General features: G+C 45.8%; 1 protein-coding gene across 4 annotated transcripts in view; it reads left to right on the forward strand.

Annotated features, from left to right (window-relative positions):
• The window catches only part of FRMD4A (FERM domain containing 4A), a 210,993-nt gene that overhangs the window by 4,063 nt on the left and 182,897 nt on the right, over positions 1-24,033 (forward strand). For 3 of the 4 annotated variants that reach the window (XM_028114121.2, XM_028114123.2, XM_088025802.1), the window contains exon 2: positions 21,173-21,238. In XM_028114121.2, coding sequence (XP_027969922.2) covers positions 21,173-21,238 — 66 coding nt within the window. Of the gene's footprint in view, positions 1-18,041; positions 18,120-21,172; positions 21,239-24,033 lie in introns of those variants that run through there. The other variant, XM_088025803.1, reaches the window with a different exon arrangement.

A 24,033-nucleotide genomic window follows, 5' to 3' on the forward strand; every position in this document is an offset into this window, starting at 1 on the left:
TGGTTCTTCTGATCTAAATTCCCCAAAAGTGTAGTCCCCTTGAGCAAAGGTGCCTCAGGCTCACATCCCCTCATGACCCCCCCCCCCAGGACATGGGGTATGTGTACTCCACCTTCCCACTTCTGATTTCTTTGCTGTCCATCTCTCTCTGAAATGTGATGAAAGCAACAAAAGGCAATATTGGAGTTGAAGTGAGAAAAGGAGTAACAGGGACCATTCCATCAGTTGCATAGGATACACAGATACTTGAACTTGTCCTACAGTAAGCAAAAGCAGGACCATAAAGAATCTGGGGCAAAGTGGCCACTGTTGAGGAATGGTGGGATTTGAGTATTTTACGTTGTGTTCATTTGAGCCCGAATCAGACTCTAGTACGTCTGTAGTATTTCCCTTTGTTGTTTTCCCCAAGATGTCTCATCTGAAAAGCTGAAACAGTAGCTCTTGGAGCTCTGGGCTTCAGGGTCCCCACTGCACACACAGGCCTGCTGGTTTCACTACCGCGTCCTGCAAGAAGTTTTCTGAATCAGCATAAATCCAGCTTATCAGAAATTCTCTCCACAGCAGTTTCCTCTGGTTCCCCAAATCCATCAGCTCCCACCCTTTCCTGTGTCCCAAGGGGTCAGCATGTCTTATAAGGAATAATTTAGACACACCCTTACATTTATGGCAGTCAGTTCCACCCCTAGAAGCGTCATCCTAAAAGTATCGATCATTATGCCTCTCTTCCTCTCACAGAAGATGATCAGAGGTGTTGCTCCTATGTAGTGAATCACATTCGTGCTTATTTGGGGTGCTAGTGAGTGTGTGTGTGAGTGTGTGTCTGTGTGTTCAGTTCTTAACTGTATCAGTGGAAGTTAGGCATTTTCCCCCAAAGAGAAGTGCTTTTCCCTTTGAAGATGGAAATTACTGCCAAGAATAAAGACTATGATTATTGGAAGGAATAGGAAGGATGTAAGGGATCTGATTCAGCTCGGGGGCCTTATTACTGCCAAATAAGAATCAAGGCTGGTAGCCTCGGTTGGACCTGAGTGAGTACACACAGGCATAGCTGACTCTCATGCAGACGTGGAGAATCTGCGATCTAGCTTGTTAGGCTAGATCTCCGTCATCTGTGGTGGCTTCTGGTTTTTTGTTTTAAACTTGGAACCCTGGCCATTCCATGATGCAATACAAGAAGAAACGAGTTGTCAGTGGTCGAGAGTATCTGCACATACACACTCCCGCCCCCTAAACTCTGACTACATCCACTTGGGTCTTCTGGTCTCCCTCTTACTAGCAATTCCTTGCCAGCCCATGGTTACTACATACTTTGTGTTCACTGCATTGAACTCCCTGATCGTGATGGGCACACAGTATCCTACTGGAATAAGTCAGTCACTGAGTGACTTTATCATACCATGCTCCCGCATGGATGTAGCTAAGCATCTTTAGAACACCCCATGGCCCAAAGTGAAATGTACCCTGTGAAGTCATCCTGTGTCTACCTTGTGTTAATCTATACTGTGGTGCGGCGTTGCCGACCTCAGGGCCAGCAGTCTCGGTATGGCTGAAAAACTCTAAACCTTCTAATAATAATTTTCACCTCAAATTAGCCAAAAGCTATCCCTCCCAAACTTAAGGCGATAGCTCCACAGTTTCCATCAAGACCAGCCTGTTCTTCTCATGATTCAGTCTTCTTTGCAGGGCTTTGCCTTTCTTTGTCCTTGCTGTATGAAGAATGCATGAAAAAAAAAAAAAGGTGTGTAATGGGGATTAGATTGATAATGCATGACAGCGAATGGAAATGATGATCGGAGAGTTGCCAGGCTGTGCCATTCATAACCATAAAATGCACAATTATGCTCTCACCACACGCCTGTGAACAAGTGTATAGATGTGATAAACCCAAACTAGGAAACCGAAGAGTGTGGAGCCATCTGGAGCTGGGCAGTGTACTTACACGCTGAGCTGGGGAATACAGTGCTGGCTTACCCATTCCTCTGCTCCCACTGGCCCCAATAAATATCAGATACTCATTCCTCTGTCTCAGAGAGAGAGAGCCAGAGAGAGCAGAAGAGAGGAAGGATGAGGACAAGAACCAGATTGGAGCCGGACACAATGGAGAGCAGTGTTCTGCCTTCTCAATCCCCTTTTATTGGGATGGTCGAGTGTTTTGTAACAGAGTAACTGCAGATTGACTAGTAGCACAGATGTAGCCTGCAGGTCTTGGCTGGAGGGCAGAGGCCTCGAACCCAGTCGGGTAGTGGGGGCTGACATCACACTGAATGTTCCGTGCAGGCTGTGAACCATGCACAGACGGGATTTGGGGATTACCGGTCAAGTCAAAGATTGCAGATGGATGGAGTTCTAGGAATGAGAAGGGGCATATGGGTCATTTTAACAGATGAAGAGAGGCTTACAGACGCTCAGGGACCTTGCCGAGGCCTCAGTTAGAGCACCGAGACTGGAGTCCCCATCGCCTGACAAGGACTTAGACGGGGCATGCAAGTGTGGTGGACACAGAGTGGAATCGTAGCATCATCTCATGTGGCTTGGAGTCCCAGTTCTGCCTCCTGCTAGCTCCGAGGCCTCGGGCGAATGACTGCATCACTGAATCTCTCAGAGCTTCAGTTTTTTTCATTGACAAGAAAAACGACATTCAGAAGAGCCAGTGAGACACTGTCTGTGAAACACCTAGCACGAAAATATGAGAGACTCTTAGAACAAGTGATGTTGTCTTTGCGTCGCCCCCCCCCCCCACCTTCCAGTGTGACTTGCTTATGTCCCCGGAAGGCTCAGCTCGGCTAACTGCAGGGACATGCAGTGGGGTGTGAGAGAAGGCCACTGGCCGTGGAGACACAACCCAAGGAAATGGTACCCCCTCACCTCCAATCCTGAGACGCATTTTATAAAGAGAAAGTAGCATAAGGGAAACAACTGTTCGCTCTGATACTCTGTGTCATGTGGTCTCCCAGAAAGACTTCGGCAGGTAAAGGCCCCCCCCCCAGCAGTCCTCTTCTATTCGGATGGAAAAGACTTGTCAGCATCCTTCCGCGTGCGTCCGCATCCCTGAGACTCCAGTGCGTCCTGGAACGGTAATATCGGGAGGGTTGGTTGGGGGAGGGGGAGGAAGAGAAGAAGAGATGATTTTGCTTTTGCACTGAAAAGCAGAGAGAGAATTTGAATTCTTCAGTTTTGAAAAATGGTAAGGAAGGGCTTTTCTCTTGGAGAAGAATGCTAGAATCAAAACAAGAGTTACGAAGGTTATGCCAATCCATGGTAATGCCATCTCCTTCTTCACAACAGAGGCAAAAATCCAGTCGCTGGGTAACGTTCTTTGATTACTTCCCATTCGTTGCCATTATTAGGAAGATTTTCAGCTTCTATTCACTTATTTATGTTTCACTCAAGTAATTACTGCAGAGAGTTAGTAGCAGAAACAAGCCTAGAAGCTGAGTGTCCTAGATGCTTGTGGGAGTTTTTTCTCATTGCACCCACCACCTGACAACTCTGGAAATACTGAGTTTCTCTGTAGCATGAGCAGTCAACATACCGATTTGCAGAATATTCATCAGAAATTATTTAAGCACTTAATAACCTTCTTGGCGTTAGATAAAATAAATCAGAATGAGAGATGGTCCATCTTCTGGAGACAGATTAAGCAGGCACAGAATAGCCATATGCAGGACAAGGATCTATTTTAGGTGAACCCCCAGGGACAGCTTATAGCAATAGTTTGCCTGGACAGGGTGGAGTAAGCCAGTCATTTTCTGGAGAAGATATAAACTGACATTTGTTTGTGGTTCCTTCTTTCTTGTGGAAACTATGGTTTCTTTGTCCCTGCACAATGTGGTTTGTCTGCCGCCCTGTTGCTAAGGTTGAGACTTAGCCAATAGAGATTTTACACTCTTTGGATACAGAGATCTAGAACTTCCAACTTGGAAAGATACCCAGACACTCAAAGAATATCCAAAACCACAGGGGTTTTTGTTTGTTTGTTTGTTTCTTATACAGCTAGATTCTTCTTTTTTTCCTCTTGCCAACAGGCCTGACCACACTTTTAGGGAACTGACAAAACCCAATGGAAAAATCCCATAAACTCTGAGTTTTATCTTGTTTTCGGTTTTCCATTGGAAATGGAAAAAAGTCAGTCTGTGAACGCACGTGCTTATTAGCATGGAGGACAGGTGGGGGCGAGGACGCTCGGGTTCCTGCAGCTTCCCCCATGACAGTGACAAGGAGGCGAGCGTGAGAACCGTGCATAGCCTTCGCTCTTGCCCTTCTCTTCAGACCCTCACCGAGGGAGGGAGGCTGCCTGTCAGATGGGCTTTGAACTGGCCCGTTCTCCATTTGGCTATTTATCAATTTTCTCACAATGGGACCCCTCAAAGGAGCACCCCCGACAGTATTCCCGCATGAGCGAAGGTGGTGCTGCTTCCTACCTCTGACTACTCTGACCGGTGGTGGTCTGGGGACCTCTGTCCCTCCTCCTCCCAGGCTCAACAACCATTGTCCTGTGGTCAGCGAGTCACTCTTCCTCTTGGTTGCATGACTGGGATTAAGCTCTTCAAGCCTTTACAATGAATTTCTCTAACACCTTGCTTCTATGTTTCCTTCCCAAATTCCTTTGGGGTGAGGTGCCCATTCATAGTTCAGCACCTCCCCGTTCTTTCCTGGGTGATCATAAGATCATCACAGCTTACCCCCTTACTGCCTTCCTGACACACACACACACACACACACACACACACACACACACACGTACGTGCAGTGCACGCACATCCCCTCCGCAGCCTCGTTGCTCCCCTCCCGCCTTCATTTCCTATAACCCACAGGACTTAATATGGACTAGAGGGACCCACCATGACCTGGCAGCTCCTCATTTCTTAAACTTCTTTTCTTACACTAACTCTGACGCACTGTGTCAGTCTGTTTGGATTGCTACAAAACAGCGTAGGCTGGGGGACTTAATAAACGACAGACATTTACTTCTCATAGTTCTGGAGGCTAGGAAGTATCCGGTGAGGGCCTGCGTCCTGGTTCATAGATGGCTGTCTTCACACTTGTCCTCACGAGGCAGAAGGGAGGAGGAAGCTCTCCGGACTCTCTCTCATAAGGGTACGAATCCCATCCCAAGGGCTCCACGCCATGACCTCATCGCCTCCTAGAGGCCCCACCTCAAGAAACCACCACTTGCAGGTTAGGACTTAACACAAGACTTTCTTGGCGGGGGGAGGGGGGGTGGGCAGTGCTTGGGGAACCAGCACAAACGTGTAGTCTCTTGTACACAGCCACACCCCCCTTGCCTTTCCCCAAGCACATTTGGCCTTTCCTGGATGTCATCCTCTTGCAAACGCTCATCCTGGGGATTGAGTGGCCCCTCCCATCCCTCCTGTGCCAGCGACACCCCTGCTCATTGTTGAATTCAAACCTCCGATGCTACCTTCTCACCGTCCTCCAAGCAGAGCGGCTCTTCCTCCTTTATTCGCCCCGAAGCGTCCTCACAGCGCCCAGCCCCGGGTTTGATCTCCTGAATTGGCATGACCTGTTTCTGTAAGATTTCCGGCTCTAAGAAAGGACCGTGTCTTTATTAATCTTTGATTCTGCGGCACCTAATATTATGTCTGGCATTTGGTGGGTGCTCAGAAATATAACTGAGTAATTATTTGTCACATCTTGTGGTTTCCCATTTCTTTGCTTGTTTGCAGTTAGCTAGAATGAGTTTTCCCCTGCGTAAGCCTGGTGTCCTTACCCCATCTGTCAGCTCTTCTCTCTCTGCTTTTCAGCTGGGATTTCTCTCTCTGGATGTGTCCATGTCAGAGGGCCAGAGGGTAAAGATGGTACAGGACAACTGTCATCCTCTATATGAGGGCTGGTCTTGCAAACCCCAGCTGGCAGGAAGTACCTGAGCACCCCAATTCATTCAGTCATTCAGTCAGTCGGTCAGTCATTCAACACACACTTAATGGTGTGCCTATTATGTCCCAGCAATGTGTCTATGAACAAAACTGATAAAAAAAAAAAGTCTTGCCCTCAGGGAACTTGCAGTCCAAGAGGAAGAGGCAGGCAGCAAATGTAGTAAATTATATGGTGCACTAGAAGGTGGCACATGCGCTGAGGAAAACTAAAGCAGAGATCAGACAGTCTAGCCAGGTTGCCATCTTAAATACAGAATCAGAAGGGATACTGTGGAAAGGCGATATTTGAGTGGAGCTTTGAAGGATGTGAAGAGGTGAGCCATGGGGTTGTGTGGGGAGACATTCCGGGCAGAAGAAGGAGCTCATCAGAGGCTCTGGCTGGGAGGGAAGAGTGACTCAGAGAGAACAGTAAGGAGGGTGGAAGAGCAGACTGGAGCGGAGGGGTGTAGTGGTGGGAATCGTGCGGGGCCTTGAAGGCATCGACTGGGGGAGGGGGGCTGTTGGAGAGTACGGATCTGGGGAGCATTGTGGCCCCCCTTGGATGCTGTGTGGGGATTAGACTGTGAGGCCAGGAGGTGCCAGGGGGGTGGCCATTGCAAGAATTGGGCAAGTGAGAAAGTGATGATGAAGTGTTCAGGGTCTGGATATTTTAGAATCAAGGAGGTTTTCCGGTGTGGTGGGTGTGGGCTATGAGATGAAGGGAGAAGTCCCCCAACTGGGGCCTAAAGAGAACGTGGTGATGGAGTGGCCATTACCCAAGAGGGGAAAGCTGTGGGTGGAGTTGGTTTGGGGAAGAAGACAGGTCCACAGCTCTGTTAGGCACACGCTGAGCCTGAGATCCTAACAGATAGCCAAATGCAGATGTCGGGCAGGCAGGTTTAGGCAGAATCACATACGAGCCTGGGAAAGGAGGAATTCAGGGTGGAGGTGCAAAGTGGGGCTTAGCCACCTAGAGATGATGCATAACGATGCCAGGCCTCAGTCCTGTATATGACAACATCTGGGGGGAAACCGCAAGCACCAAACGTCAAATAAAAAGAATATAAGAGGGCGACTGCCTTCGGCTCAGGTCATGATCCTGGAGTCCCTGGATCAAGTCCTGCATCGGGCTCCCTGCTTGGCAGGGAGTCTGCTTCTCCCTCTGACCCTCCCCCCTCTCATGTGCTCTCTCTCTCTCTCTCTCTCTCTCTCATTCTCTCTGTCTCAAATAAATAAATCTTTAAAAAAATAAATATATAAGATACAAAGAAATGAAGTGGGGCGCCTGGGTGGCTCAGTGAGTTAAGCGTCTGCCTTCTGCTCAGGTCATGGTCTCTGGATCCTGGGATTGAGTCCTGCGTCGGGCTCCCTGCTCAGTGGGGAGTCTGCTTCTCCCTCTCTCCACCTCTCCTCTGCTTGTGCTCACTCTTTCTCTCTCTCTCTCTCTCAAATAAATAAAATCTTTAAAAAAAGAAAAAAAAAAGAAATGAAATAATTCCTTGAAGTGTGAAGAACTCTGTTGAGATGTCCCACTGCAGGTGGAGCTCTCCATATCCTCTGAGGGTCTGTCTCTTTTTTGTTATGTGAAAAGAATATCTCTAACCTTCATACTTGAATCAGATTTGTTGATGGGTCATTGACATTCAATAAACTGCACATATTTAAGGATCGAATTTGATCAGTTTTGACACATGTGTATGCCGTGAAGCCATCACCACAATCAAGAACCGTAACTCCATCCTTTCAATCAGTGATACTTCCTGAGACTCTCGTGTATTTAAAGCTCTGTGCCAGGCGGTAGGAAGGATCTAAACTGTAGACACTACCCTTGCCCCCTTTATTTCTGATGCAACATCCTGACTTCCCCTACACAGTTCTCTCTCCTAAAGCCTCTGCTGGAAGTACGCTTAAGTTTGGTGTCCACAGGGTTTGGAATGCCATGTGTAAACCCTTTCACACTGGCGCTCCTGGTGAAATCAGGAAAGAGGAAAGATCAGGAACCCTGCCATCCTTTAATCAGTGCTGATACAGGCAAAAACCCATCCCTCGTTCCTCCTTCCATGGAGACAGCCCAAACAGCAGGCTCAGCTTCATCCTGATTTCTGTATGTCATCCACACAATAATTACCTCCTGCCGAAAGCTTTGAGAAATTGTTCTGTGTCCAATTAGAATTTTTGATTTGACTCGCAGATACAACGGAACGTCTTTACTTCTGTAACTGCTCACTGATGATAAGCACCCCAGATATTTTTAGATCTACCATTTGCCAAACGGCCACTGCATTTCAAGGCACTGCATTATTTCCTGCAACAGCTTTTCCACTGAGAGGCTTATGGACTGTGGGTGAAAAGGAGGGGGAGGACCCTCTTTGGTTTCAGAATCCTCTCCCTTCCTCCTCTGCCTACCCCCCTCCATTTCCCTTCCTTTCCCAGCCTCATGCCCACCCCCATTTTTAAGTGGAATTCAAGAAGAAGCGGAACAGCTCTAGAAACTCGTCCTGTGCGTGGTGCATCAGCAGGAGCCCCAGGAGGAGGTCTCCAGAAGGGCCTGGGGTGGTCACGGGTGGCCAGCCAGCGTGGAAACCTCCGACAAGGTGAACAGAGGCAAGGAGCTACCGACGCACCTCGGGCAAGTGGGGGCAGGGGTCCCTGCTAGGCCTCTCCAGCAGAGCCTTTTCCAGAGAACTCTGGGTATGTAAATATCCAGGCAGCGGCCTCCAGCCCAGATGGAGCACCCCATGCAGATGTCAAAGGTAGCTGGAAAAACTGCCCTCAGTGCAAGCACTTCCGTTTCCTAAGCTCCCCCTACACCTCTTTATTGGGGCATTTGGCCAGGGAGGGCGAGGGCTTAGGACCGTGTCCAGGAGCTGGGAGCCACCCTGCGGGACTGTAGCTTTCCAGATGGAGCCATGCATGGCCTTCAGATGCACTTTGCTGGGATGCCACTGGGTTTGGTCTGATTTAAGCATGAATCTCAAAAGGGTCAGCTGTCGGACTAGAGTGCTTCCTTCCACACCTGGAGGACTTGGCATCTGAGCACAGGGCCCCTGGACTCAGGCCTGACAGGCACAAGTGGCACCTTCGTATCCCATGTAGGTTCTGTGAAGGCAGGTGGGCCGTGCCACTGTCTTAGGCGGCCGCCTCCCCCTGTGCTTCAAGAGTCACCTAAGAACAGAATTGCACTAGCTTGCTGACGGTCTTTTCTGCCCCCCCTCCACATCCCCAGGGATAATGGAGAGTTTGCCTGTAGTCATACACAAAGGGGATTGTTTACGTGAAGGAGAACCCATTCCCAAACTATGTGGCAAGATGCCCCAGCTACCAGTGATGGAAGATTGACTGCAGTGCTACTCATTTCACACGTGGTCCTCTAGCTGCAATGAATGCACGTGTTCTGAAGCCTGGGTGTGGGGGTATGTGCCTATGGAATAGGCAAATTAAAAACATCTCACTGAATGCAAATTAAATTGTATAGTACCTAGATTTTGGAGTTGTCCTTGAAATGGTATATAAGGATGTATGTTATTTGGATATATATATATATTAATTCATGTAAAAATACGTATTGAGTGCCTGTTATCACAGTCGAGTCATTCTGTTTCGATCACACATATAAAATATCATTTTAATGTCAACAAAATATTTTCAGTAAAAATGGGATAACCTATTGCTTCATAAGACCCATAGTTGTAACAGTGTGATCTCATCCCACTAATAACAATGTAAGCAAAAATTGAAAAAAATTTCATTTAAAATGACAGATCGAATTAGACATTGGGGCAAAAGCGGCAAATTCGTGTTACCAAGAAAATGTCATTGAGGTTCTTGGTTATCAAATACATGAATACCAAACCAGTAACAGATGCATGTAACCAACCACTCCACAGCATTATATTTTAAAAAGAGGACATTTGCTTGCATATTTTTTTAAAGATTTTATTTATTTCTTTGACACAGAGAGAGCAGCAGGCAGAGGGAGAGTGAGCAGCAGGCTGCCTGCTGAGCAGGGAGCCCGATGCAGGACTCGATCCCAGGACCCTGGGATCATGACCTGAGCCGAAGGCAGACGCTTAACCGACTGAGACACTCAGGTGCTGCTTGCATATTTATACAAAGGAAATTGGTAGGGAAAAAAGTAGAATGATGTGTTCATGCCTACCAGTCTGTAATGCGATTTTTTTAAAAAACTCTTCTGAAGCAGGATATGGATGTTGCAAACATTTGGTTCATCAAATGTAATATTGTAACAGAAGCATTATAAGTAAATACATAAGTTATTGATGAATTTTTTTTGAATTCTTGTCGGTGGGTGTGCACATATATCCATAACATATCTTACAGTGTGTTTGTCCCCGCGTCCCCCGGAGTTCAACAGTCCTTTCTTACACTGTCCCTGGCTAAAGATCTTCTGGCCCCTTCCTGATCACGTGCAGTGATGATGCGGCAACACATTCCGTTTTGAACAACGATGCTTGTTTGAAAGTTCTTCCCTCTGTTGAATTCGGATGTGTCTTCTGGAACTTCTGCTCGTTGATTCCATTTCTGCCCACCGAAGCAAAGTTCTTCTCCCTCTTCATTAAATTATTAAATGTAATCATCAGATTAGCATACAGTTATTAAATTGGCCAGTCCCCACATCCAGGCATGCCCCGTTGGATTTATATCTGTTATCTCCGTGAAATCAATAATTGCTTCCCTTCTCCCTCCCTCACGTGTCTTGACATGGACAATAGATGATATAGGGTTACCCTACCACAAGAGCCTTTGCTGTTTCAGCTGGTATGTGGTTTTCCTGGCAGTCCTGAGAAGACGTGGTGTCCAGATCTTCACCCAATCTGATTACTCTTCTTTGCCTTGCTCCACCCTCTTTCATTTCCTGTGTAAAATATGGTGCCCAGAATGAACACAGATTTCCAGAAATGGTTTAACCGTGGTGGAGTGTGGGAGGCTTCTTAATTCTGTTATTCAGGAAGTTACGCTTCTAGCATGTGAACTAAGAATAGGACCCCAAACTATAAATAATAGGATCCCAGCTGTTAAATTTTGAAGCTGCCATCTAAACCTCCCTGTCAACTGTACATTTGGTCAGCACACGTTCTTCGTTTAGTTATAAGTCATTGGGGGTCATGCAGATACTGAGAAAGACAGCTCATATTTAGTATTTCCTTATGGTTTTCCAAGTGCATCTGTATCTTCTTAGACACTGAGTTTCAACACTTGCAGTTAGAACCCTCTTTCCAGACTCCCCTCATTTCTGCATCAGTTAGAGTGAAATTGATTTGAAAATGGTGTTCAGGGGCGCCTGGGTGGCTCAGGTGGTTAAGTGTCTAACTGTGGCTCAGGTCATGATCCCAGGATCCTGGGATGGAGGGGGCTCCATCTCTATGCCCAGCAGGGAGTCTGCTTCTCCCTCTCCTTCTGCCCCTCCCCCACTCATGCTCTCTCTGTCTCCTCTCAAATAAATACATAAAATCTTAAAAAAAAAAAAAAAGAAAATGATGTTCCGTGGCTCCTTACTGTTTCACCAGTGAGTGTAGCACCCTCAGGCCGTGGGGTATATGGTCCTCTTGTCATCATAAATAGGACCCTCTAGCTGGTTTTCTCACGGCTCCTGGTCCGCCCACCACTCTCTGCCCCCACCTCTTCTGCACAATTGGTGTTTTCAGAACATGCCCTGTTCCCTCCCATCCCAGACCTTCTTACATCAGGCTCCCTCTGCCAGATGTCCTGTTCACGTCCCACTTCCTCACCTGAGTATTGACCGGTGCCCCAGGTGTGAGTTAAGGTCCCTCCCACCCTCTGCCCAGAACATTTTATACCCTCCCTGTTGTCGCACAGAATACCCTGTAATGGCCTGTTAACTTCAGTATCTCCTCTCTGGGATATGCAAGCTCATTAAATATAGAAACAAAATCATGTTCATCATCGTATATCTAATAAGATGCCCTGCATATAACACTATACCATAAACACTTGCTGGACACACACTATGGCGGATACATTATTATATATCACCCTCCAACCTCTCCCCCCACCTATTCCATTAGGATGGGTTGGTCACTGGATTACGTACTCTCTAGAGTACTGGAGACATGCATACACGTCTTCTCTAGAAGAGAAATTACCCAGCCAGAGGAACTTTTTAGCCACTTGCTGTGTAATTTGATTTCCTGTAGGGTGTTAGTAACCTGCAAATTAATCTGTAATTATCTACTAATTAAATAACTTTATCTTTAATACATTAACCCCTCACTGTAGTTGATATCACCCTCCCCCAAAATTCGCAGTTGCTTTTTGTTTTTGCTCAGGGTGTTCGTGAATTAAAATCACTTTTTTTTTTAAATAGAAGTATTTTTAAGGTAGTCCAGTGTATATTTTCCCCTTTGGGCTCAACCCATTGCTTTCGTGCTTAGAAGGCCTTCATAAATAATTACCTATATTTTTTAAAGATTTTATTTATTCATTTGACCGCGAGAGCGCACGCACGATCACAAGCAGGGGGAGGAGCAGAGGGAGAGGGAGAAGCAGGCTCCCTGCTGAGCAAGGAGCCCCATGTGGGATTCTATCTCAAGACCCTGGGATCATGACCGAAGCCGAAGGCAGATGCTTAACCAACTGAGCCACCCAGGCGCCCCAATAATCACCTATTTTTAATAATCACTTTATGAACCGTGGGAGGAATTTATTTGGGGGAAGGAGGTGCAGTTAGTTCACACTGTAGTAGCTAGCTCCACCATTTCCCTTCTTGCTTCAGAAGATTGAAACCAACCCAGAGCTGAGTAGCTCAGTTCATCTTTTAACAAAAATTGATCAGCCCCAAACAATTAAAATACTCCTTTCCTCTCTCCTCTTGCTTGAACCTATCTTTAAAGTTCTTTGATTATTCTTAAACTTTCCTTATGTCGCATGTCAGCTTTGGTTTTCCAGCTCCATCCCTGTCAGTCTGTGACGCACTGAAAACATTCCTCATATTTGTACAGAATACATACAACGTGCTGTGCACCCTTGACACGTTGCGTATACTATACCAAAATCTCGTCTCCTTTGGGAGTTTCTGTGCAAATCACTCTGTGTGCTTTGGATATATCACTCTTCACTCATTCAGTTTTCTTTTTGTTAGGTTATGAAAATTTTACCTGTAAAGTCTCTGTCTCATAAAAACAATATTCTCTTAGGTCCATAGAGTCAACCTTTTTATTTCTTTTCCTAGACTTTTAAAAACTGTTTCCCCTGTGTCTGGGGTCCTTGTCTGACAACACCGTCCTCCTTTCCTGCTATAAAAATTCCAAGTCCTGGGGCGCCTGGGTGGCTCCGTCGTTAAGCGTCTGCCTTCGGCTCAGGTCATGATCCCAGGGTCCTGGGATCAAGTCCCGCATCGGGCTCCCTGCTGAGCAGGAGGCCTGCTTCTCCCTCTCCCACTCCCCCTGCTTGTGTTCCCCCTCTTGATGTCTCTCTCTGTCAAATAAATGAATAAAATCTTTTTAAAAACAAATTCAGGTACAGTCATCAAAGCCAAAGAGATATTTATTTGCCTTTTCCTTTGGAAGAAGCATCTTTGTTCCACCCCAAGACTCTGCCGCTAGGATACTAGGTCCAGAACTCCACATGACCGAGAACCTATGTCATTTTCTTGCATCTGTCCTTACTTCAAGGAGCACAGTGGAATGTTAGCTGGGTATGTAGGTTCTTGCTGTTTCTTTGCCTGTTATGTTTTATCAGGGTTTATACCTCACTCAGCCACCTTTAAAGGTTGTCTGCACGGACACCTGTACTGTGAACAGTGACGATTAACAGAATAACACCCTGAACCTGCCCAGAGGAACAGGTGCAAGAGCTTTGATCTCTTCTACTCGTGTTGCTGACTGTGGTTTGGCAGTGCCTACTGTCCAGCCAGCATTAACCCACAGGTCATGCACTGACTTTCCTCAACCTCCTTTCTTTGGCCTATTCCACGTTCCCTATATCGGCTCTCTGTTGGTGATGGCCGGCTCGCACAGGATGACTCTGGGAGCTGCTGCGGCTGGGGAGAAGGACTGGCTGTCCAGGCCCCCTATCTGGATGAAGTGCCCCCTCTAGGGATGGCCAGGTCCCCACAGAGCCCTGCTCCATAAAGGCCTGACGCTTGCTCAGGGCAGGAGACTGGCACCCAAATGAAGCCTGTCCACACCACCCTCCCCACCCACCCTGCCACATAGCAAAAAGGAGATAAAAGGGAGCCTGTCTGCAGAAGATGCTCCAGTAGAACCCAAGTGGAACCATCCAGTTACTGCTCTCTAGGCATCCAGCTAGTTGGAAGGAAAGGCAGAAAGCTCTGGGTCTTCCAGAACCCCGGGTGCTTCTTGCACGTGAGATCATGGAAGTGAGCTCACTGCTCTGCTCACCGGCTTGGTGTCCCTGATGAACAGCGGGTCTCCCGGCGCCCGTGTCCTCCTGCAGGCATACTCAGAGGGGTTGGCCTCAGACAGAGGGCAGTGATGGCCTGTCCCACGGTGGCCCTGGGTGGCACCCACTCCACCTTGTCTTTCCACATCTGCAACAGACCTGTCCCACCTCCACATCAATAGCTTATCCTCAAATTGCAATGTCTCGTTGGAAGGTGGGAAGAATTCCCTTCCTCCCTTCCTCCTCCGCAGGCCACAGCTTAGCGCGGGGCTCACAGCTCCACTGCACTGGGATCACAAAGCCCATCCCTGGGGCTCCCTGGCTGTCCTCACCGCTTACCCGTCTGGGTCTGTTCCTCATCTTCTAAACTTGAAGCCCAGAGACTGTTAGTTTGACCCTCTGCCCTGCAGTACCATCTGGAGAGATTGAGATGGATTGTCCTCCAGGACCTGTGGCTTGATCACACGCGGCGGCGGTCCTCCGGGCAGCGGGTCCGCCCCAGAGCAGCGGCCCTGTGCAGCCCCCACGCCCCGAGTGCACCCATGACAGCATGCGTTCTCTCCCTGCATTATCGGAGAACGCTCCGGTTCCTTGTGCGGAAGGCAGGAGCGGATCTGAGCAACCGTGGCCCCAACACATGCTTTCCCAAGATCCTCTGGTAAAGCACCGGCCCCGCTCGTGACCTCATCAGATGCAAACTTGTGGAAGGTTGAGCTTGGGAGAATGCAAGGCTTTTTCAACTTTTATAATCTGTCGGATCGCCGCGTGAATGTAATCATTTTCATCTGGGTTTGATGAGTTACAACTGTATTCAGCAGCCAAGAGCCTCAAGGACATGCCTGTGTGTGTCCTTCCTTTACATCCAGGAGACTCGTGGTCACGACGACGGAGGTGAAACAATCTGCCGGAGGACATAGGGCGAAATAGGGACAAGGTCATTCTCTCTGAATCAGACTTCTGGTGTCTAGCACCATGTGTCTCCTTCCCCTGTCGTGTTATTTTAATATGATGTCACTGAAAGACAAAAAAGGTAGGCTTGAATAGGGGGGAAATTATAATAAAGGTGGGCAAAATAACTTTAACCTTTAAAGATTATGGGCAGAGGCTCATACGATGTTATAATATTACATTATAATAATTTATTCTGTCTGGCTTCTCCATGGTACAAGTTAAGCATGAGCAGCAACAAATGGATGCATATTTTCAGTAAATTTTAATTTGCCCAAAGTCCTTTCTGTGTATTTACTGTGAGTTGCATTTCTTGAGACCCCTGTGAATATACCGCATTCATTCATCTCCTGGATGTGATAGCTTTATGATGATTGAGATTTTGTGACCCTGTGACCTTCTGGTACCTTCGCTGGGTCGTTGGGCCTTCATTAGTCTTAGAGGAAACCGAAGTGGAGAGAGAGAGGAATGTCAGTCACATTTTGAAGTGACCCCGAGAGCAGAGGCTCCAACAGTGAGCTGCACTGGGAAGTTGTAGTCATGTTTCTGGAATTTCCTTCTGAGCCGCCGAACGGCCCAGGTCAGAGGGCGGATTGCGAGGTGCTGCCATAGCACATCCGCCCATCCGGCTGCCTTGGGATGCTCCGTGGTTTAACGGACCAGGCCAGCAGGGGAGGCTTCTCTCTGTGTTCACAGGGACCTTGGCTTGGATGCTTTTGAAATCTGAATTTTCTATTTGATGGTGGAATTTTAAAGGATAGGATTTCAGGTTTTGGAGGGGGGAGTATTAATAACTTTTCTAAATAAAGCATGTTTTGGAAATTTTAATTCTTCCCTTTATAGAATCCTAGTGAGGCTTTAATATTTCTTACTTTGTTGTCTCAGAAAGTTACCGTCTCTAAAATGAGTATGAGTCACGAGACAGTAACTTACTGTGCGCAGAGACAAACCAAGTGGGCGTGTTCAAAGCTGTGTTTGCGGTCTGTGAACACGGCCTCCCCTCCCGGTGTCCACCCTGCCCTCACCCTATTCCCCGGTGCCTCAGGGATAACCGTCTCCGTAGGAATGTGCCTCAGGAAATGCAATCGTAATGTGCTGATGAGATATTTTTTAGTTTTTATTTTTGAAAGCCACGTGCGTTGCTAAGCTCGGAATCAGTAACCCTATAGTCATTTGTACAACTGCATTAGATTTCAACAAAAATGTCGTCCACAGTGGAACTAGGTACGTATACCATAGTGTGTAACTTACTTGGCAAAGGACACGCGGTGACTAAGAGAGCAGGAGGGAGAGAGGGAGAGAGAGGGAGGGAGAGGCGGTATGTAGAGAAAAGGGTCATAATACAAAACATATTAAAATGGGGTTTACTTAGTTTTGAATTTGAAGACAAAATGTTCCTAATAAAATGTGTTGCACAGGCTGAACTCGGTAGCCTGCCCTTGTCCATGTAAAGCATCTGAAAATCCCCATGGAGGGGGCATTTGTCATTGCTAGTTAGTTATTATTTGTTTTTTACCAATGAGGGGGGACTCCCCCGCCACATTTGGACAGCGGTTCCTTCCACCAACAGGAATATATCAGGATAGTGGAGAAAAGATGCCCTCAGACATAGATATTTGTAAATGCCCCTCCTTTTCAGATTCTGTGCTCCCTGAGCAACTTCTGATCACAGTTTGGCTTCCCATTAATTCCACCTGCCGGGAGAGAATGTGTCAGACCTTCCGTCTCCAGTATTCTGACCTATGTGACAATTGTAATTCTCAGTTGTAAACTAATTAACTTGATTTGATGCGTTAAAAACGTAGGCAATCTAAAACAAAATCGGTGGGAATGAAGCTTCTCAGGATCCATTTCCTATGGCTGACCTCAAACACTGTCATTCATTTTTCTAGATAAAGTTTCTTTTTATACACTTTTTTAACTGAAAAAAAAAAGTTAAGTCATAATTGGATGGGATGGGAGGAAACTACCCATAAGCCTACTACCCTAGCATATCAACTGTTTTATTTTTTTGCCTCCCGATTCCTGTCCAAGTGCACGATAATTTTATTGGCTATCTTGAGAGGACACACATAGCATTTCATATTCTGCTATGCTCCCTTAAGCTAGTATCATAAATGCATTTCTCTGTTTATGAATAGTCTTCCCGATTCAGTGTGTGTCTTAGTGGCAAAGTTGGAGCGATGGGGTGGACACCTAACTTCCAAAATAACACTTCGCTATATATTCCTTTAGAATCACAGTGCCTTCGGCAGGCCTCTGCTTGGTATGGAATTGTATTGTAGCGAGACGATTTATGTTGGAGTGTTCGCCAGCTGACATGTACCAGAAGCCTTGCTCTCCAAAAGGATTTCCTCTGAGGGGGATGCCAACGCTGCAATTGTGCCTCAGCAGTTGAAAATGAAAACAAGCAAAGCTGTATTATTTTACAGTTGTTAGCATTCAAAAGAAAATTTCAATATGCCTGGAAAGCCAGACAAAGCTACAGATGTCCATTCTTTCCCGGTACACACCCAGAAGGGTAAACCTTTTCTGAACTGATACTCCAGTATCAAGACAGGATACTCCAGTCTTCCTTCAGTCAGGAAGGACCGACCATCCCCCCTTGGAGAAAAAAACCACGGCAGTGCTGCCCAAAGAAAGGCGTACTTTCCAAAAACATGATGATTCAAAGTTGAGTTTCTGTTTGGACGCACTTCTCTGGGCTGCCTTTTTTTTTTTTTCCCCAGGGACATTTTGCCTTCCCAGAGGGAGGCAGCTTAGAAATTCCCTGTTCAAATAGGGAGCGTGCTTAGAAATAAATTCCCCAGGACTGAAAATTGAGGCTTTTTGGAAGAGAAGAATGAACTTGGAAAACTTTGAGTAGATCTTAACATCTTGATAGTTAATGCCTTCAACTGCTGAGCAGATAAGGTGAGATTATTTAATGGAATGAGGATTTTATTTTTCAGATGAAAATGAGAGCCTCACAGTAAACTCCTAGGTACAGGCATGAACTCAGTGTCACGTCGAGCATTGCGTGCTCTGAAATATTTTGGGAAAATGATATACTACCTCTTTATTATTGCAGTTAAAACTTCATTTGATACAGTACTATCTTGGTGATACCAATTTCCCTTTATTTTTGTCAAATTTATTAGAATGTGGATAAGGAAGTCAAGAATGTTTTTATATGCTTAGTCTTTTACAATAAAAGGAAGCTCAAAACTTTGTGTTCTAAAGATGCTAGGGACCAGCAGCATTTTTTTTTTTTGAATTCTCCTCTGTCCCCACCCTTCAGAGAATTTTCTGAAACCCGTAATAAATGTCTTTAAAGGAATTTCAAAGTAATAAGCTGGATGGTTGTAGCACTTTTCTTCCTTGAACTTCCACTATGTTAACCTTGGGTTCTTTCCATTAAGAACTGAGCTGCTGGATATTTGTACCTTTTGAACTTTGGACCCACTTCACCGATTTCCCTCAACCCCCTGACCCCCTAGGTCTGGCAACTACCAATCTGTGCTCTGTATCCACGAATTTGGTGTTTTGTTTATTTGTTTAGATTCCACACATGAGATCATTTGTCTTTCTCTGACTTAATTTCACTTAGCATAATGCCCTCAGGGTCCATCCATGTTGTCACAAATGGCGAGATTTCCTTCTTTCTTATAGCTGAATAATATTCCACTGCATATATACACCACATATTTTTTATCCATGTATCCACCCATGGACACTTAGGTTGCTTCTGTGTCTTATCTCTCATACAGAATGCTGCCTTGAAAATGGGGGTACATTCATCTTTTGAATGAGTATTCTCCTCTTCTTTGGATAAATACCCGGAAGTGGAATTACTGGATCATATGGTGGCTCCATTTTTAATTTTTAAAGGACCGTCCATCTGTGCGAGGCTCCCCTCTTCTCCACATCCTCCTCAACACTTGTTATTTCTTGTCTTTTTGATAATAGCCATTCTAACACATATGAGGTTGATAGCTCATTCTAGTTTTGATTTGCATTTCCCTGATGATGAGTGATGTCGAGCGTCTTCTCGTGTGTCTCTTGGCCGTCTGGACATCTTCTTTGGAGAAATGTCTATTTAGATTCTCTGCCCATTATACTAGGATTGTGTGGGGTTTTGCTATTGAGTCATCTGAGTTCCTTATATATTTTAGGTCTTAGCCCTTTATCAGATATATAATTGGCAAGTATTTTCTTCTATTTAGTAGGTTGCTTTCCATTTTGTTGATGGTTTCCTTTGCTGTGCGGGAGCTTTTTATGATGTTGTCCCACTTGGTTATTTTTTAAAGCTGACGGATTTTTTAAATGAAGTCAGTCAGCTAGGATGCCTCCTGTGTGCACACTTGGTAGATTCTAATGGGATTTGAGCCCTCTCTCCTTTTAAGGCAGTTAACACTGACAGTTAAGAGTCCAAAGAATGAATAAGGACTTGTCATAGACCCGTCTCACATCCATGGCCGCCGGCTTCGGCTTATATGTGCAAAATGACAGACCTTTGGACTGAAGTCTTCCTGTGGTTTTTAACTCTATTTTAACCTCTGTTGGAGTGCCTCTGGGCATGTAAAACTTCTCTTGGTGCTTTGTCTCAGAGCTGGGGACTGCTGAGTCATTCTTCTAACTCAGATTCAAGAGACTTTCTTTTGGCCCCATCCACGCAGGGTGTGCCATTTTGGTTAAGATCCCATAACTAGGGAAATTTGACCTGATGGTAGTTGGAGGGGTTGGCTTCTTCTGAGGAAGAAATAAGAGAATTTTCCCACCAGAGTCCATGCCAGTTTTGGACATGCTGATGGTTAGAGGATAATCCCTGTGGTATAGGAAGAGAAGATGCTCTCTATTGCATCGTTCCTGGAGAAAGCACTCAAGAGAAGGGACCGTGATGGCTGGGCATGCAGATGAGGCCAGGATCTGCCCACCTATTTCCCTCTCCTTAATCTGCATGAAGTGGCTGCTAACTGGGCCAAAAGAAGGTTGTTTCAGTGGGGGTATGGAGTATAGAAAAATACGAGGGCTGGACGGAAACTTCTGGGTCTTCTGGTCCAGACAGTGGTGTTACAGCCAGCTCTTACCTGTTGTGAGAGCCTGTTGGTATGTTTTTTGGGAATTCTGTGTGCCAGTGGTAAAAACAGAACCATTATTAAAATTAAATTCTATAAATTTAGAGGTAAGTACCTTACATTAAAAACAAAGGTAATAAATACTCAAAACCCATCACTCACAGATGGAAAATTCCTGATTATTTAACTCTACTATCACCTTGCCCCCTGGGTCTATTTAAGGTTACCGTATGTGTAGGAGTTATGTTGTCAGGACACTAGCTTGAAATCAGACCCAGGGAAGCTATCTGGGGTGCAGCAAGACAAGTTTTGGTTAGAGTGATGGCCAGCTGACATCGAAGGGAAGCCTCATTCTTCAAAGGATTTCCTCTGAGAGTGTCGCCAGGGCTCCAGCAAATGCTACAAATGAAGGCTTCTTCCTTCTAGAAAGCCGGCAATTAAACATTTCAGTTGCATTTCCCTGGGCTCAGCCCACTCGCTTTTGCATATGAGACGAGGCTGCAGAGATGAACACACCCAAGACCCGGTGGGGCCACGACCCAACGGTGACTATCCGGGTGCCCTCTCTCCCTTATACTGCCAGCAGTGTGTGTAGCAGAAGGTGCAAGGGTGAGGGGTCAGGTTTAGCCGTGAGCGTTTAGCTCCCGGGTTTCTCTATCACCGGGGAAAGCGCTGTCGGGACTAGGTAATAAACGATTAACACAGAAATCCTGTGGAGAAAGAAGCTTCACAGAAATCAGATGCAATTGCCAGAGATGTGCTCAGCTGCTCCCAGGTGCTCAGGAAGGGGGACACGGTGGCAGAGCCCGGATACTGAAATCTGTCCCTAACGTGTGTGATGAAATTATTGAATGGAAGATGCGTCAGGCTATCAGACTCTCAGTGACCATCGTTTGTCTTTCTTCCTAGATGACGGAGGGCCGTCGATGTCAAGTACATCTTCTTGATGACAGGAAGCTGGAACTGCTAGTACAGGTAACTGACTTTTGGCCAACGTTCTAAGTTTCTTCCAAGTCTTATGTGGTTTGGACTTCGATTCAGCTGACGGGTGGGGGACGATATAAACAGTTTTTAAATCGGTATCTGGTAGAATCTAGGAGAGAAGGGCGGCACACCATGGGATTTTTGTGTGTGTGAGTGCTATATTTGTTCATTCTGTTTCTTTGTACGCCACGCCTAAGGCATTCAAGGCCAGATGTATATCTAACCTATTGTTGCAAATCTCTAGAAAAGGAAATTCCGCAACTGCCATTAGCAATTTCTACTTGCTGGAGTTAACTAGAATATAATATAAGTAAGTAACTCTTGCTGCAACTAGAACTGACGTGGTCATCTTTCCTGCTCAGAGAGGGGTGGAAAACCAGTTGCTGTTTCCAAGTGAATCTTTCGTAGGTGTGGGGAAAGAGAGGCAATCTCTTGGCTTTGTCTCCCCTCCAGGGGCCGAGTAACCCCCATCCCGTGTGTCTGCGTTGCATCACTCTTGAACATCTACGTGTCCGTGGACGCGCGGGAAATCAGTCAGTCCATCTATAAATTTTGCACCCACCCATCAGAGTCAAAGAAGTCAGAGCTGTATTAGAATCATAGATCCTGGCCTCTTTCAGCTTACTCTCGAAAGAAATCATCATTATACCTAGAGCCCTAAAGAATCGCAGAGTTGCCCAACTTGATTTAAAGAACTTAATTCCAAATCTGTTGTTCGACTCCAACTTTCAGAACCGTATTTGCTTGAAATCCTCAAATGTCTGTCAGACTCTTAGAGCAGTGTTCCTTGTTATCCAGAATATTTTGCCAGAGAATCTGTAGTTCATCGGTAGGCTGAAATGACACCTTGCATGTGCATTCACTGGAGGGGGGGGACGATGCTGCCACAATGGGAAGATATGCGTAGAAATACTCTTATCTCACGTCCCCTTGTATATACTGCTTGGATTTGGAAAATGTTCGAATTGCTAACCTGAAGGAGTTAATACTTTAAATTAGATTTAAATTATAAAGGCAACGTAGGAAACAAAGTAGGAAAAAGCTCATAATCAGAGCCCACTCATTTACCTACTAGTCTCATTTCAGCAAATTTCTTTCCAGCATTTTTCAGATTTCTATTTCCTACGTGGTTATAATCATAATGCGTGTAATTCTATTTTATTTTTCCACCTAACATTGTCTTTCATTGGCATTTTCCAAGTTACTATAAGTTCGTCTTTGTTAATATCAGCATCAAGTCCAAAAATGGATATACCATTATTATCTAATTGTTTACTCATTTGGGCACATTTAAGGCTTTTGTTTGTTTGTTTTACGGTTTTTCTGCTATTATCAGTAAACACTGTCATTAACTTACCCATGGGTACAGAGTTCTTCCATGTTTTGGATTACGTCCTTATTAGGCTAGATTCCAAGACTTACAGTCTTATTAAGAGTCTAACTTGTGGTTTGGATTTGGGGGGTGAGGTGAGGCAGGAGACAGGAACTGTAAAGTGAGCAAGATCTCTTCCGTTAGCAAAATCACTGACAAAGCATTTGGAGCTTTCAGTTGTTAAGAATCAGGATGAAGTTTATAGTTGAGTGGTCCAGTGTTTTTAAGATGCTTTTTTTAAAAAATATATATCAACACTTAGAGGTTTAGAAAGTAGCCACTCTCTGAAACAGGAAATGGGACCTCAAGTGGCAGTGAAGTTATAGTGCGTCGGCCAGCCTGCCCCGGGAAGATGTGAACCCAGGGCATTGGAAGTGAACTTGAATCACAGAAAAGATACTTAGTTACTGCTGTGCACAACTTTGGAAGGCTCATTCTCAGCCTTTCACAATCCAGAAGATGTTGAATTAGGCCAAGCAAGAGAAGTCCTGCTCTGCCCACACAAGTCACATGTTACTTCCTCTTTCTAGAACTCTGCTTCCCGTACCTACACCCCTGTGCCTGGCTGGTTTCTGTTAAGCCTCCAATTCACAGCTCAGAAGACACTGCGCCCCCTCCCCCATGGTTCCCTTTCACTGACTGCGCTGTCACAACTCAGTGTCACAGCTCATTGTCCCTGCCTGTTTATTCTGTTGCCCAGAGCCGCCAACGGTTTGAGGGCAGGGTCTGCGTCGTGATCCCTGTGTATCCCCAGCACCCAGCCCAGTGCCTGGCACAAATGTCACTAAATAAATCCTTATGGAATGAAAGAATGGGCTAATCCTAAAATGCCTTGGTATTATTTCCCCAAAGGACTTTTTGTCGTAGAACCAATTGCTTGGCAGGGGATTTAGTTTCACACAAAAAAACTATAGACAAAAAAAAAAAAAAAGAACACTTCTAAACTTCCGGCATGATTACAAAGCGGACTTCAGCAGAACATAGAGGAGCAAGGTTAAAACTACTGGACAAACACCAAGTTAAATATGACTTTTCTTTCTCCTCTACAAAGTTCCCTTGTCCCGGATTATGTTCTCTTGACAAAATCCTTTCTAAAGGGAATCCCTCTTCTCGAGTTCATTTGGACCCATGCTAGGTTTTTCATAGAACAAATCATTTGGATCCCATACCTCTCTTTTTTTGATACCATAAGTCCACAGAGTGACAGCCTTGCAGATTCATTTATACTTTAGTCACCAAAGTATATTAGGTGTGGAAGGTTTTACTGTTGTTGCTCTGAAGAATAATTTCAGAATACTTGTAACAAGCCTTAGATGAAGAAACACCCTTCTCAGTCTTGTGATCTGGAGTTGTGGAGATGGGGCGGGGTGGGTGTTGACCCGACAAGGTTTGTAAGATGGAGAGGCAGGTTTAG

The sequence above is a fragment of the Eumetopias jubatus genome, unplaced genomic scaffold, assembly GCF_037043125.1.
Source record: "Eumetopias jubatus isolate StellerSeaLion01/CBP00866 unplaced genomic scaffold, mEumJub1_p1.0 scaffold_8, whole genome shotgun sequence".
Classification (NCBI taxonomy): domain Eukaryota; kingdom Metazoa; phylum Chordata; class Mammalia; order Carnivora; family Otariidae; genus Eumetopias; species Eumetopias jubatus.